The sequence below is a fragment of the Phoenix dactylifera genome, chromosome 17, assembly GCF_051530095.1.
Source record: "Phoenix dactylifera cultivar Ajwa chromosome 17, Ajwa_hap1_PhDact_Kaust_v1.1, whole genome shotgun sequence".
Taxonomy (NCBI): Eukaryota; Viridiplantae; Streptophyta; class Magnoliopsida; order Arecales; family Arecaceae; genus Phoenix; species Phoenix dactylifera.
This window is the reverse complement of record NC_143206.1, coordinates 5936705-5954160: the sequence shown is the minus strand read 5'-3', so window position 1 is coordinate 5954160 and position 17456 is coordinate 5936705. Positions and strand designations below refer to the sequence as shown.

General features: G+C 42.7%; 1 protein-coding gene across 1 annotated transcript; it reads right to left on the bottom strand.

The window, feature by feature from the left end:
• Positions 1-8840: 8840 nt before the first annotated feature.
• LOC149751009 (uncharacterized) lies at positions 8841-16512 on the bottom strand. Its single transcript, XM_089928170.1, has one exon. It carries the CDS (start codon positions 13903-13905, stop codon positions 11911-11913), a length of 1995 nt encoding a protein of 664 aa, XP_089784296.1. The 5' UTR covers positions 13906-16512; the 3' UTR covers positions 8841-11910.
• Positions 16513-17456: the final 944 nt, after the last annotated feature.

Here is a 17456-nt window from a genome sequence, read left to right as displayed (position 1 = left end):
GCTTGGAAGGAGGAAGAAGAAGGATGAAGAAGAGGAAGAAGATGAGCCCCTACGCAGCCTTCTGCTGTTCCTTGCGTTGGATGAAGGAAGGGAAGGGAAAGGAAGCCGCCAACTCTTGGCTTTTCTTCTCCCTTTGCTTGTGGCTGAACCAAGAGGAGGAGAGGGGGCTTCCACGGCTTGAAGAGGAAGAAAAGGATTCATCTAGGGCGCCGGCCCTAGTCCTCCTTTAATAAGGATGAAGGGCTCCTACAAGTTAGGAGCCCTTGACAACTTTCCAAGAGGGGGCGCCGGCCCCCTCTCTCTTCATGTCGCACCTAATCAAGTGGAGAGGGGCTGATGCCCCTCTTACTTGGTTAGCCTAATCCTCTTCCAAAGAGGATTAGGTCCCTCTTTCATGGTTTAATCCTAATCTAATTAGGATTGGCCAAATTGGGTTCAATCTATGCTAGTCCTAATCCAATTAGGACTTGAATGAATCATGGCTCAATTGAACTCTTCAATCCTAATCCAATTAGGAGTCATGTTGATTCATTAGATTAATAATTAATTTGGACTTAAGGAATCCTAATCCAATTAGGATGTATTTTAATTTTAGTCCTAATCCAATTAGGACTCTATTTGAATCCGAAGTCCTAATCCAATTAGGATTTCTAGGAATCCTACTTCAAGTAGGAATCCGATTTTGATTCAAAATTCCTAATCTTATTAGGATTGTAGGAATCCTATTCCAAGTAGGAATCCTAGTCCTACTCCAATTAGGATTTCCAGTCCTAATCCAATTAGGACTCTAGGAATCCTACCCGAAGTAGGACTCTTGTTTCAAGTCCAATTAATTAATCCCCTTTGTTCCTTCTTCAACTTCTTATCAATCAAATTGATTACTCGTGATTCATAATCACTTTTCAACCATCAGATCGGTCAATACTTCTAGTGTGTGTGACCCCATAGGTTCTACTCTGACTGGTAGTGAGATATATTGTGATCTCTATCTCAATATCATTGAAAACTCCTTTCAATGGGTTGGAACGATTCCAACTCTACTCATTAGGGTTTATCGATCATCGAGATAATCCCTGTGAGTCCCACCATCCACCAGTGACACCTAGCAGCATGTAGTGGCTACCCAGCAGAATGGAATGATGAACCTCTAGGTGCAGTTAACATGTGATACAGTCCTACTATCGTGGATCCCTACAGGACGGAGGTCATGGACAACTCGTCAAACCCCATCGTCTGTCATATGTCAAGATTTATTCGACTTGAGTTCGATAGTGGAAAACTCTTTTTCCACTTTATATTACTGCCCTGGCCAAGGTCTTAGAACTCAGTCTAACAAATCACATAGGATCACTCCTCTTCTATCAAGGTCGATAGATTCCTTATAGGTGCATACCCTACTCCTACAGTGAACCTACTGCAGCCAATCTACACTGCATGGACCCATATGGCTAGAGACCATGTATGTGTGCAGTCAAACTACAATAACCTCACTGTGAGTAGCCGAAGCACCGCAGGTCAAAGGACCAGTCACACTACTGCAACATCAAGCAAGTCACTGACGAGTGGATAGACATCCAAGTGACTTCTTGTCTTGGTCACGCTCAGTACCCTTGTTCTCTAACAAGCACCTGCACTATCACTTCAGTGTCCCTACACTGTGGACTCAAGTCTCGTCCATCCAGAAGGAAAGTGATCTGTGCACTGATCGGATCGATCACCGTCCTCGTGATGATCCATTGATCAGGAGCATTTAGAAATTAATCACCAATGATACATGGCTCAAATTCTCAACTCTTGAGAATATGTATCATCATCTTATTAATTCCTTGGACAATTCATAGACACATAAACAATATGAATGAAAAGATGCCTTTTATTTATTCAATAATAAATAGTCAAGCACAAAATTATGTCCCTAGAATTAATAATGTGTCAGCCAGATTGGCTTCTAGGGCATACATCTAACAATCTCCCACTTGCACTAAAGCCAATTGGTCATATATCTTAGGCCCATCTTCTCAAGGTGGGCTTCAGTCTTTTGCTGACTCAGCTGCTTAGTGAACGGGTCCGCCACGTTATCCGCGGAGTCTACTCTCTGCACCTCTACATATTTCTTCTCCACATAGTCGCGTATGAGGTGAAAGCGCCGCTCTATATGCTTAGACTTCTGATGAGACCTTGGCTCCTTAGCAAGGGCTATGGCGCCATTATTATCGCAGAAGAGTGTTATGGCATCTGATGTCATCACGTTCAACTCTGCAATGAATTTCTTGAACCAAAAGCCTTCCTTAGCAGCTTCAGAGGCGGTGATGTATTCAGCTTCCATAGTAGAATCAGCAATGATCGGTTGTTTAGAACTCTTCCAATTTACCGTACCACCATTGCACAAGAACACATATCCAGATGTTGACTTCCTGTCATCGACATCAGTCATGAAGTCTGAATCTGTGTACCCTTCTACCTTTAACTCTGATGATCCTCCAAAAACCAAGAATAAATCTTTAGTTCTTCTCAAGTACTTAAGAATATTCTTCACAGCTGTCCAGTATTCTTCACCTGGATTCGACTGATATCTGCTTGTGACACTCACAGCAAGAGCTATATCAGGTCGTGTACATAGCATGGCATACATGAGGCTTCCTATTGCCGATGCATAAGAAATCTTGCTCATGCGTTGAATCTCTTCAGATGTGTTGGGGCACATCTTCTTGGAGAGATGAATTCCATGCCTTAGGGGTAAGAGACCCCTCTTGGAGTTTTCCATGCTGAACCTCTTCAGCACCTCCTCTATGTACATCTTCTGTGAAAGGCCAAGCATCCTTTTAGATCTATCTCTATAGACCTTTATTCCCAAAATATAGGATGCTTCCCCAAGGTCTTTCATGGAGAATTCTTTTGACAACCAGACCTTAACCGAGGTTAGCATGGGAATATCATTCCCTATTAGGAGAATGTCATCTACGTACAGTACGAGAAAAACGACAGCACTCCCACTAACCTTTTTGTAAACACACGGTTCCTCTTCGTTTTTGATGAAATCAAACGTTTTGATTGCATCATTGAAACGAGTGTTCCAACTCTGAGATGCTTGCTTTAGTCCATAGATGGACCTTTGCAGCTTGCAGACCTTGTGATCTCCATCACTGGAAGTGAAACCCAAAGGCTGTTCCATATAGATATCTTCATCAAGATATCCATTCAGGAAAGCAGTTTTTATATCCATCTGCCAGATTTCATAATCATGAAATGCTGCAATGGCAAGCAATGTTCGGATGGATTTTAGCATGGCTACAGGTGAAAAGGTCTCCTGATAGTCAATGCCTTCGCGTTGACTATACCCTTTCGCCACAAGCCTTGCCTTATAGGTCTCTACCTCTCCATCCGAACCTATCTTCCTTTTGTAGATCCATTTGCATCCAATAGGTACAATACCTTCTGGTGGATCTACTAAGGTCCAGACTTGGTTGGAATGCATGGAGTCTAACTCTGACTTCATAGCTTCCAGCCATTTCTCGGAATCGATATCAGATATCGCCTCGTTGTAGGTTTTGGGATCCTGTATGTGATCCCTATCTCCCACTAGGAACATTTCCTCGGTATCCTCTTCTAGTATACCTAAGTATCTATCGGGAGGATGGGAGGCCCTACTAGATCTACGAGGTGGTTGAGGGACATCGTGTACTGGCTCTTTATGAATGGGTTCTATAGGATCCATGACTCGTTGCTTTTCAGAGACTTTCTCTTCAAGCTCAATTTTCCTCCCACTGCCTCTATCAAGGATAAACTGATTTTCCAAGAAGATGGCATGACGGCTCACAAACACATTGTGATCCTCTGAGATGTAGAAATTGTATCCTAATGACTCTTTAGGATATCCTATAAAACGAGCACTTATGGTCCTAGCCTCTAACTTGTCCGTCTGTAGTCGCTTGACGTGGGCCGGACATCCCCAAATCTTGAGATGACCCAGACTTGGTTTCTTACCATGCCATATCTCATACAGTGTGGTAGGAACGGATTTAGAGGGAACTCTATTCAATAAATAAATCGCTGTGAGTAAGGCATCTCCCCAAAGGAACATAGGTAAATCAGTGAAGCTCATCATGGACCTGACCATATCCAATAGGGTCCGATTCCTCCTCTCTGACACCCCGTTGAGTTGAGGTGTACCCGGAGGTGTCCATTGTGAGACTATGCCGTTTTCTTTGAGATAGTCCCGGAATTCTCTACTAAGGTATTCTCCTCCTCGATCTGATCGAAGAGCCTTAAGAGGTTTTCCAGTTTGTTTTTCTACTTCATTCTTGAACTCTTTGAACTTTTCAAAAGAGTCAGACTTGTGTCTCATAAGATACACATACCCATACCGTGAATAATCATCGGTAAAGGTAATGAAGTAAGAATAACGTCCCCTGGCTAGCACATCGAATGGGCCACATACATCTGTATGTATTAGGGTAAGTATTTCAGTGGTCCTCTCCCCATGTCCTACAAAGGGCAGTCTAGCCATTTTTCCTTGAAGACAGGACTCGCAAACTGGATATGACTCGGAAGTCAATGAGCCGAGAAGCCCATCTTTATCCATTTTGTTCATCCTATCCTCTCCAATATGGCCAAGTCTGAGGTGCCACAAATATCTTTGGTTTATCTCATCTCTGGATCTTTTGGATCCTTTGGCACTCACATCTTGCTCGGTAACATTCACAGATACATCCATATGTAAATGATAGAGACTGTCAATCATAAAACCACGTGCGACTATTTTATTTCTCAAATAAATAGAACAGCAGTCTTTGTCAAATGTAAAAACATGACCTTCCTGTGCTAGACATGAAACAGAAATCAAATTTCTGCTAGCAACAGGTACATAATAGCAGTCTCTAAGTATTAAACTAAATCCAGACGGTAGTCGCAGATGGTAGGTGCCCACAGCCACAGCAGCAACTTTTGCCCCGTTGCCAACCCGAAGGGTTACCGCACCTTCCGCCAGCCTTCTACTTTCCTTTAGACCCTGCATGGTAGTGCACAAATGAGCACTAGAACCAGAATCTATAACCCAACTAGAAGTAGAAGAAACCGTTAGATTAGTTTCAATTATGAGCAAGTCTATACCTTCTGAAGGTGTGTCACCTTTCTTGTTCTTCAGGCTCTCGAGGTATGAAGGACAGTTTCTCTTCCAGTGGCCTTCGACATTGCAGTGGAAACATTTTCCTTTGTCGTTAGCCTTTTTCTTTTGAACTTCCTTCTTTGGCTTCTTGTCTTTCTTCTGCTTCTTTGCAGGCTTCTTTTTCTTCCAAGTAGACTTTCTCTTGGAACCAGAAGTCAACTCAGCAGCAAGGACATTGCCCCTTGAACCTTTCAAGGCTCCCTCAGCAGTTACCAACATGTTGATTAGTTCAGTCTTAGTGCATTCAATCTTATTCATGTGGTAGTTTACTATAAACTGACCAAATGAATCAGGAAGTGACTGTAGGATCAAATCCACTTGTAATTCCTTGTGCATGTCCATACCGAGCTTCTCAAGCTCCTCTAGGTCCTTGATCATGGTCAGACCGTGATCATGGACAGACTGCCCCTCGCGCATCTTCGCTTTGAAGAGCCTCTTGGACACTTCAAAACGAGCTGTGCGACTCTGCTCACCATACAATTCTTGCAGGTGTGCCAGTATGTCCCTAGCAGTCTTTATATTTTCATGCTGGCATTGGAGTTCATTAGACATGGATGCCATCATATAGCATTTTACTCTAATGTCATCATCCAACCACTTTTTATGCATTTCACGCTGAACATCAGTAGGACGTGCTGGTAGTGTGGGGATATCTGAATCGAGTATGTAGCCTATCTTCTCACAGTCCAAAACTATTTTGAGATTTCTAAGCCAGTCTTTGTAATTGATTCCGGTCAGTCGGTTGGTCTCAAGAATACGGGTCAAAGGGTTTGAAGCCGACATTGTATCTGCAGAGAGTAAAGATTCTAGTTAGACTTTTGTACTTGATCTTAATCTGTTCTAAGGTCTTTTAGAACAAATATAACTCCCACTATTTTCTCGAATCCCTCACACTCCCTTGGTAGGAAAACGGAAATCCCACACGACTAGGGTTTCTAGTGGGTACTGCGGTCCCTACCAATTTACATGCCACCTCACCTAACAGTTATTGGTGACACATAGATGGATGAGTGTACAACTCTTGTACAATGCTTCTCAAGCATGTTGCAGTGTAACTTGGTCTCTAAGCCATGAAGACCTCACCTAACAGTTATTGGTCCCATTTCTTAGTTAAGTCAGTGTCACGACCCCCGCCCCGTTCCCGGCGGGCCGCCGCGACGGTCCTAGGGTGCGGGTAGGCATAAGGCCACCAGCCACCACGTAGAACCCTATTACCTATCAATCATTATTAAATTCTAAAAATTTTGGCATGATGCATGCACAAAATGATCACCTTTCCTATAGTGACCTGTCAGGATTATCTCAATACATACAACACACTACCTGTCAGAGCAGCAATCACATAATCTGTCACATAATGAACCTGGACAATATATATCAATACATCATCTCAGGCATATAACTCATCTGCACACATATATATATATACCTGCTTCCTAATCCATCCATGGTCAAACCCATATCCACAACAGGATCTATGACTGTAACTATGCACTATATACAATAGAAGGTTTATAATACACCAAAAGGTATAAACCTCTATCTACATTATATTATACTATACTATGGAGCGGCACAGCTAGCAGGCAACCACTAATCCTGCTCCTCTCTATACAATACCTGCCCTGCAATCAAAAACACCAAACTGGGGAGTGAGTATATAAATACTCAGTGAGTGGAGTAGAGAGTACTATGCACATGAGACAGAATATAATCATGGCTCGAGATGAAATCTCAAGATCAATAACAACATGAACATGAACTCAACATAGAGAATATGGAATAAATCATCAATATCACCTCAATCAATATCAACTCATCTGAAGCATATATGGAATAATCAAGCAAACATATATGCTACTCATGAATATGCTCAACAGATCATAATGCTGGAACATACAAATCAGGTATCAATATGCTGAAATCATCACTAGACAGCTGTCGGGAGGTGGGTTTTACGCCCCAGGCGAACCAGCAACAACTCCTTACTGTCACATGCATATGTAGGATAAGACATCACACTAATCATGTAAATGCCGGCCAGTATCCAGAACAGAAATCCATCTCACATCTACATACTAAACGGCACCTTGCGGGAATTCTACATCCGCGGAAAGCCATACTGCACCTCGCGGGGTCTTACTATGCCCGGCGGCAAGCAGAATATAAGTCGTAGGACCGGCCGATCCTACGCCTAGGGCCGTGTCCCCCCCTAGGAAGGGACTGGGCTCCGCCCACCCAGAAGGCTACTATGTGCACAAAGGCCGATGTTCAACCCCATCGACTATAGGTGTCCTGCAAATACTGCCAAGCCATGCATAAATGCCATAATGCACCCTCCCAATACTCTACTAAAAAGGAGCATAATCAAGACTACCACTCACTCGGCCACGACCCAATTATAACTAACATCAGGGTTGGGAGTGAGGAATCACGGGAGTACAATGCAACTCAATATACCATGAGAAGGGCTCTACAAGTCTTTGAAATAGAGGAAATGAAATCAATTTACAAAAGAAGTCATTTCACAATTCAGATCCAATTTAATTACTCATAAAGGAGTATAATCAAGCTACGACTCACAAGTCTTTAAAATAGAGGAAATGAAATCAATTTACAAAAGAAATCATTTCACAATTCGGAATCAATTTAATTACTCATCAACCCCTCGTAATTCCTCTCAATGTTCCCTCAAATGCATGTACAGAATAATCAAGCATGGAGAATCAAGATTATAGAGGAATCTACTACAATATCAATCAATATGCTCAAGTGGAATCAATTCACACTTGGCGACATTCATGAAAATGAATTAAGGATGCTCATGGTGCAAAGTACATGACTCCCACTCACCTGCCAATCCGGCACGGCCTCGATACGCCTCTAGAATTCTACAGCAGGCAGTGGAAAACTTCTTCCTCTCGTTCCCTAGCTTCTTGCCCAACTGTGACATGCATTTACCATACATTTAGTCTTGTATCAAGGTCATAATCTACGTGCCAATTATAATATAGGGAACTTTAATTGATTCAACTCCCCCCGTTCCCTAAATCTTTTCTTTTCTTTCTCTTTTTCTTTTTCTATTAATTAACTCATCATTTATGTGTATTAGGGACTCCCTTGCACGAGTACAAGGTCTCCCTTAGCCTAATCTAGGCTTAATACCCTATTATGGCATGAAATCCCTTATTTTCCACTCGGATGAACAGTAACCCGAACTGACAGTGGGTTACTTCATCCCGGTTTTGATCCACTTTCAGGACTCCAAATTTGATGAAATTTTTACCTAACATTATACACTCATAGGGGATTCTAAAGAGGTAACATGCATTGCTATCGGAGGTCGTTTGACCCCCTAAATAATTCGCCGAAGTTGGGACTTCGACACAGTTTTTCCGTAGTGCCGGAAAAATTTGTCAAAATCCGATTCTTCTTCTTTTAACCGCCTCTACAACCCTTATCCGACCCCTCTAGACTATATTCACCCTTTGTATAGCCTAATGTCATTAAAAGACTAGATAGGGATGGATATTTACCTTTTTCTTTTTGGAAAATCGAGGTCCTTGCGTAGAGGGGAAGGAGATCTACGTTTTTCCCTTCAGCTGGAAGTGCAACCGGGATCCCCCTCCTCCTCGAATCCCCTTCCTCTTCTTCTTTCTTCTTCTTCTTCTTCTCCTTTTCTTTCCTTCTTTTCCTCCACGCCTGAGAACCCCCTCTCTGTGACTCTCTCTCGGTTTCATTCCCGTGAGCCACCAACCACCCCATTTAAATCACATCAAAGCACTATTCACCTTTGTTTAATATTATTAAATTCCCATTTTGCCCCTAACACTTCAACATATCTACAACTATGCCATTATCTTTTGATTCCTTCCAATTTTACCCCTTATATCAATTTTAAAGGACTATTCTATCCCTTTTTATATAAAAAAAAAATTTTGGGGTTATTACATCCTCCCCTCCTTATATAAAATTCGTCCTCGAATTTAAAAGAGTAAATTACCTGATTACTTAAAGAGGTGAGGGTATTTGCTCTTCATACTTTGCTCCGACTCCCAAGTGCATTCTTCAACATTGTGCCGATGCCATTGGACCTTTACCATACATATTTCCTTATTTCTCAGCTTCCTGATCTGAGTATCAAGAATAGCGACAGGAAGTTCTTCATAAGAAAGATCTTCTTCTACTATAACTTCCTGCACTGATAGCACATGAGATGGATCCGGCACATACTTCCGGAGCATAGATATGTGGAATACTGGATGCACATGGCTGAGGTTTGGAGGCAGTGCTAATCTGTAAGATACATTGCCAACTTTATCTAATATTTCAAAGGGGCCAATGTATCTGGGACTAAGCTTGCCCCTCTTTCCAAACCTCATTACCCCTTTCATAGGAGAGATCTTTAGGAACACGTGATCCCCCGTGCCAAACTGCACATCTCTCCTTCTGACATCTGAGTAGCTCTTCTGCCTACTGAACACTGTCCTCAACCTTTCCTGTATCATTGGCACTTTTTCTGATGTCTCTCTGATCAAATCTGGTCCTTCTAGGTGCTTCTCTCCAATCTCAGACCAGCACAAGGGAGATCTACATTTCCTCCCATAAAGTGCCTCATAAGGTGCCATACCAATAGTGGAGTGATAACTGTTATTATATGCAAACTCCACTAAAGGTAAGTATCTGTCCCAGCTACCTCTGAAATCCAGTACACACATTCTGAGCATATCCTCGAGGGTCTGAATGGTCCTCTCCGATTGCCCATCTGTTTGAGGGTGAAATGCTGTACTGAAATCAAGCTGAGTTCCTAATGCCTCATGGAGTTTCTGCCAAAATCTAGAGGTAAACTGTGAACCTCTATCTGATATAATAGAAACTGGCACTCCATGCAGAGATACTATTTTATTCACATATATTTCGGCATACTGAGCTACTGAATATGTGGTTTTCACCGGTAGAAAATGGGCTGATTTTGTCAATCTATCCACAATCACCCAGATGGAATCATATCCTTTTTGTGTTCTGGGCAGCCCGACCACAAAATCCATAGTTATCCTTTCCCATTTCCACTCGGGCAAAGGTAACTCTTGCAAAAGCCCTGTTGGCTTCTGATGTTCAAATTTCACTTGTTGACAAGTCAAACAAGAAGCCACATATTTGGCCACATCCCTTTTTAATCCGTTCCACCAATATATGCCTTTGATATCATGATACATTTTGGTGGAACCAGGATGAATGCTATAGGGAGTATTGTGTGCTTCATGCATAATCCTCTGTCTCAGATCTTCCACATTTGGCACACATAGCCTACTGCCACACCTCAACATTCCATCTACAATCTGAAACCTTTCTGACTGTCCTGATTGCACTTCTCCTTTCAGTTTCACAAGGATTGGATCTAAATCCTGTGAAACTTTGATTTCATCTATCAACCTCGGTTTCACCTGAAACTGTGCAATCAAAGGACGAACCTCTAATAACTCAAAAGATAGTCCCTGAGCAAATAAATCTGCCAGATCTCTGACTATCTCTCTCCTCTGGATGGAGATGTGAGATAAACTGCCCATTGACTTCCGGCTTAATGCATCTGCTACTACATTAGCCTTGCCCGGATGATACAGGATTTGGCAGTCATAATCCTTCAACAGCTCTATCCATCTCCTCTGTCTGAGATTCAAATCTCTTTGCTGCTGAATGTACTGGAGGCTTTTATGATCAGTATATATTTCACATTTCTCACCATATAAATAATGCCTCCATATCTTTAATGCAAATATGACAGCAGCCATTTCCAAGTCATGAGTGGGATAGTTTACTTCATGCTTTCTTAGCTGTCTGGATGCATATGCAATCACCTTGCCATTCTGCATCAACACACATCCCAATCCCACTTTAGAAGCATCACAGTAGACTACAAATCCGCCTGTATCCGTGGGTAGAGTCAAAACTGGAGCTGATGTGAGGCAATCTTTCAGCTTCTGGAAGCTCTGTTCACAAGAATCTGTCCAAGTGAACTTAACCTGCTTCCGAGTCAGCTTTGTTAATGGGGTAGCTATTTTTGAAAAGTCCTTTACAAACTTCCTATAGTACCCAGCCAAACCCAGAAAGCTCCTGATTTCTGTTACATTTGTTGGTCTCGGCCAATCCATAACTGCCTCAATCTTCTTGGGATCCACCCTGATCCCTTCCTTACATATTATGTGTCCCAAGAATCCAACTTCTTGTAGCCAGAACTCACATTTGGTAAGTTTGGCATACAATTCATGTTCTCTCAAGGTTTGTAGTGCTATCCTCAAATGCTCTTCATGATCAGCCTGACTCTTAGAATATATGAGGATATCATCTATAAAGACTATCACAAATCTGTCAAGATAGGGTTTAAAGACCCTATTCATCAAATCCATGAATGCTGCTGGGGCATTTGTCAGCCCAAATGGAAGCACTAGAAACTCATAGTGCCCATATCTCGTTCTGAATGCAGTCTTCAATATATCTTCCTTTCTGATTTTTAACTGATGATACCCAGACTGCAGATCAATCTTTGAGAAGTACTCAGCCCCTTGTAATTGATCAAACAGGTCATCTATCCTGGGGAGTGGGTATCTATTTTTGATGGTCACTTTATTCAGCTGTCTATAATCTATACATAATCTCAGCGACCCATCCTTCTTCTTCACAAACAGAACTGGGGCACCCCATGGTGATGTACTGGGCCTAACAAACCCCTTGTCTAGCAGATCCTGCAACTAGACCTTCAACTCCCTCAGCTCTGTAGGTGCCATACGATAGGGAGCAATCGATATAGGGTTTGTACCAGGAAGAAGTTCAATACTGAACTCAATTTCTCTATCAAGTGGCAATCCTGGTAATTCTCCTAGAAATACATCAGGATACTCCCTAACAACTGGAATCTGCTGCAGATCCACAGACTCTACCTGGGTGTCCATCACATAAGCTAGATAGCTTTGACACCCCTTTCTCAGCAGCCTCTTTGCTTTTACTGCAGACACCAAATTCATTGGGATCTCACTCCTGTCCCCTTGATATGTAAATTTTCCCTTATCTAAAGGTCTGAAAATAACACTCTTTTCTTGGCAGTTAATGGTGGCACGATTGTCTGATAACCAATCCATGCCCAGTATGACATCAAAGTCTAACACTGCCAACTCAATCAAATCGACTGGGAGTGTCTTACCTTCTACCTCTACCACACAGGTAGGATACACATATCTCACTTCTATACTATCCCCTACAGGTGTGCTAATAACTAAGGGAATATGCATCAATATCTTATCCTTAGCTAACTTTTTAGCAAAATAAGGGGACACAAATGAATGGGTAGCTCCAGAATCAAATAACACTCTAGCTTTAATCTTATCAATGAGGAGCATACCTGTCACAGCTGCATTTGATGCCTGTGCCTCCTGTGGATTTACCGTGAACACCCTTCCTTGCCCTCTGCCTGCTGGAGCTAACAGTTGAGATGGTCCAACACTCTGCTGTGACGTTGGTGTCTGACCTCTGCCTCTGCCTACAGGCCCCCTACTACTAGGCCTGTCCATCTGCACAGAAGGGTAGGATGTTAAAGGCACAAACTGCTGGGTGGCACCCTGCGGGCATTCTCTGACAAAATGACCCGGCTGTCCACATCTGTAGCACACTCCCTGACCCATTCTGCATCTGCCAGGGTGCTGCTTCCCACATATGCCACACATTGGCCATGATTGGAACTTAGATTCAGTTCTGGCCATAGTGACCGGAGGACGAGGTGCTAATGGTAAAGAAGCATCCTGTGACTGACCTCTTCTCCTCCACTTCCTCTTACGTGGGGCAGGTGGAGCTGAGCGTACAGACTGCTCTGTCGGGCCCTCCGGGAGACTTGCACCCTCAGATCTACCTCGGCTGCTTTGCCCTTTCCCCTTACTCATTTTCCTCTGTTCTCTTTCAGCCCTTTCCTCTTTGTTTCTGATCTTCCACTGTTTTGCTTTATCAATCAGCCTAGACAAGGTGGGGACCTCTACTGCCAGTACTGCATTATAAAGCGGAGAAATCAGACCCCGCCTGAATCTTTCTATCCTGGCAGCTTCAGTGGGGATGATGTAAGAAGCATACTTCCCCAATCTAGTGAACTCACGAGCGTACTCAGATACGCTCATTCCGGGCATCTGTTTCAGCCTCTCAAACTGAAGAGCCCGATTCTGCCTCTCAGCCGGAGACAAAAACTCATCCATCACTGCTTGCCTGAACTCTTCCCAGGTTGGAGGATTCCTACTGTACAATCTGTCCTCCACGTGCCTCTGGTACCAGCCCCAGGCATCTTCTTTCATTGTGAGCCCTACAAGTTCTATTGCCCTTGCATCAGAACAGGGCAGTCTCCGTATCATCTTTTCAGTCTCCTCCAGGAATCTCTGAGGATCTTCACCTTCTTCCCCCTTAAACTCCGGGGTTCTGAGCCTCAGAAACTCCTGTACAGTAATCCCCTCATCATTTAGAGCCCGCTTGGCCAAACTTCTTGGCACAACTACAGGAGGTGGGATGGATACTACTGACGGGGCAGGAGATTTCCCCCGAGCAATCTGCTCCCTCAGAGCCTGATTTTCCGCCAGTAACTGTTCCATTAATGCATCTCTACTTCCTACCTCTCCTTGATCATCAACCCTCCGTCTATCAGCAGGAGGAGATTTTTCTCTTTGGGGCTCGACATGTGCGGAACCCGCATCCAATGCTATATCTGGCTCCATCCTCCTTGGAAGTATTCTTTATATGTCTCTAAAAGAGTTAAAAAGAGAGGGCAGTCGTTACACACTGAGTCATAATATATTTTACTGAATTGTAAATGACTCATAAATTAATATACAGAAAAATCCTATGCTCCATAGTATAATCCTATACTTAATCCTGACTCACCCTATTGCTCTGACAGGACTCTTCTTAACCTTGGCTCTGATACCAAGCTTTGTCACGACCCCCGCCCCGTTCCCGGCGGGCCGCCGCGACGGTCCTAGGGTGCGGGTAGGCATAAGGCCACCAGCCACCACGTAGAACCCTATTACCTATCAATCATTATTAAATTCTAAAAATTTTGGCATGATGCATGCACAAAATGATCACCTTTCCTATAGTGACCTGTCAGGATTATCTCAATACATACAACACACTACCTGTCAGAGCAGCAATCACATAATCTGTCACATAATGAACCTGGACAATATATATCAATACATCATCTCAGGCATATAACTCATCTGCACACATATATATATATACCTGCTTCCTAATCCATCCATGGTCAAACCCATATCCACAACAGGATCTATGACTGTAACTATGCACTATATACAATAGAAGGTTTATAATACACCAAAAGGTATAAACCTCTATCTACATTATATTATACTATACTATGGAGCGGCACAGCTAGCAGGCAACCACTAATCCTGCTCCTCTCTATACAATACCTGCCCTGCAATCAAAAACACCAAACTGGGGAGTGAGTATATAAATACTCAGTGAGTGGAGTAGAGAGTACTATGCACATGAGACAGAATATAATCATGGCTCGAGATGAAATCTCAAGATCAATAACAACATGAACATGAACTCAACATAGAGAATATGGAATAAATCATCAATATCACCTCAATCAATATCAACTCATCTGAAGCATATATGGAATAATCAAGCAAACATATATGCTACTCATGAATATGCTCAACAGATCATAATGCTGGAACATACAAATCAGGTATCAATATGCTGAAATCATCACTAGACAGCTGTCGGGAGGTGGGTTTTACGCCCCAGGCGAACCAGCAACAACTCCTTACTGTCACATGCATATGTAGGATAAGACATCACACTAATCATGTAAATGCCGGCCAGTATCCAGAACAGAAATCCATCTCACATCTACATACTAAACGGCACCTCGCGGGAATTCTACATCCGCGGAAAGCCATACTGCACCTCGCGGGGTCTTACTATGCCCGGCGGCAAGCAGAATATAAGTCGTAGGACCGGCCGATCCTACGCCTAGGGCCGTGTCCCCCCCTAGGAAGGGACTGGGCTCCGCCCACCCAGAAGGCTACTATGTGCACAAAGGCCGATGTTCAACCCCATCGACTATAGGTGTCCTGCAAATACTGCCAAGCCATGCATAAATGCCATAATGCACCCTCCCAATACTCTACTAAAAAGGAGCATAATCAAGACTACCACTCACTCGGCCACGACCCAATTATAACTAACATCAGGGTTGGGAGTGAGGAATCACGGGAGTACAATGCAACTCAATATACCATGAGAAGGGCTCTACAAGTCTTTGAAATAGAGGAAATGAAATCAATTTACAAAAGAAGTCATTTCACAATTCAGATCCAATTTAATTACTCATAAAGGAGTATAATCAAGCTACGACTCACAAGTCTTTAAAATAGAGGAAATGAAATCAATTTACAAAAGAAATCATTTCACAATTCGGAATCAATTTAATTACTCATCAACCCCTCGTAATTCCTCTCAATGTTTCCTCAAATGCATGTACAGAATAATCAAGCATGGAGAATCAAGATTATAGAGGAATCTACTACAATATTAATCAATATGCTCAAGTGGAATCAATTCACACTTGGCGACATTCATGAAAATGAATTAAGGATGCTCATGGTGCAAAGTACATGACTCCCACTCACCTGCCAATCCGGCACGGCCTCGATACGCCTCTAGAATTCTACAGCAGGCAGTGGAAAACTTCTTCCTCTCGTTTCCTAGCTTCTTGCCCAACTGTGACATGCATTTACCATACATTTAGTCTTGTATCAAGGTCATAATCTACGTGCCAATTATAATATAGGGAACTTTAATTGATTCAACTCCCCCCGTTTCCTAAATCTTTTCTTTTCTTTCTCTTTTTCTTTTTCTATTAATTAACTCATCATTTATGTGTATTAGGGACTCCCTTGCACGAGTACAAGGTCTCCCTTAGCCTAATCTAGGCTTAATACCCTATTATGGCATGAAATCCCTTATTTTCCACTCGGATGAACAGTAACCCGAACTGACAGTGGGTTACTTCATCCCGGTTTTGATCCACTTTCAGGACTCCAAATTTGATGAAATTTTTACCTAACATTCTACACTCATAGGGGATTCTAAAGAGGTAACATGCATTGCTATCGGAGGTCGTTTGACCCCCTAAATAATTCGCCGAAGTTGGGACTTCGACACAGTTTTTCCGTAGTGCCGGAAAAATTTGTCAAAATCCGATTCTTCTTCTTTTAACCGCCTCTACAACCCTTATCCGACCCCTCTAGACTATATTCACCCTTTGTATAGCCTAATGTCATTAAAAGACTAGATAGGGATGGATATTTACCTTTTTCTTTTTGGAAAATCGAGGTCCTTGCATAGAGGGGAAGGAGATCTACGTTTTTCCCTTCAGCTGGAAGTGCAACCGGGATCCCCCTCCTCCTCGAATCCCCTTCCTCTTCTTCTTTCTTCTTCTTCTTCTTCTCCTTTTCTTTCCTTCTTTTCCTCCACGCCTGAGAACCCCCTCTCTGTGACTCTCTCTCGGTTTCATTCCCGTGAGCCACCAACCACCCCATTTAAATCACATCAAAGCACTATTCACCTTTGTTTAATATTATTAAATTCCCATTTTGCCCCTAACACTTCAACATATCTACAACTATGCCATTATCTTTTGATTCCTTCCAATTTTACCCCTTATATCAATTTTAAAGGACTATTCTATCCCTTTTTATATAAAAAAAAAATTTTGGGGTTATTACAGTCAGACCCACCGTATAACCGTAGGAATAAAGTCGTCATTGGGTCCTCACCTAACAGTTATTGGTGCCCAACCCCACCTTTACCCTACAACATCTCATGTCTATAGAGAGGTCCAGCCTCCCGATGCAACTTGACCACTGTGTCCAGCCGAGACAAATCAACATCAGAAAGGCCTTAGCAGCTCTACTACAGTGGAAGACCTATTGACTTAATATTGGTTAATCAGGTTTTAGTGTTTGCAACTTGAGCCCTTCATAAGAGGTAATCGAACAATTGGCCAGGTAAGCAGGTGGGAGGCTCCCCTTACTCAGAGAGTAAGGTCCTAATTAAGTAACCACCTTTCATGCTTTCCTAGACACCAATTAGATCAATTAATCTAATATGACTTGCTCATGTCGGTTCACTCTCGACTTGATTGAGGAGGTTTTTATTTAGGTCTCAATTGGGTTTGCTACATCACATGTAAACCTATCTACCCGACTCGCATTCACATCTCATGCAA

Excerpts from the sequence above, each read along its gene's own strand:
- LOC149751009 (XM_089928170.1), bottom strand. The coding sequence starts at position 13,905 with ATGGAGCCAGATATAGCATTGGATGCGGGTTCCGCACATGTCGAGCCC.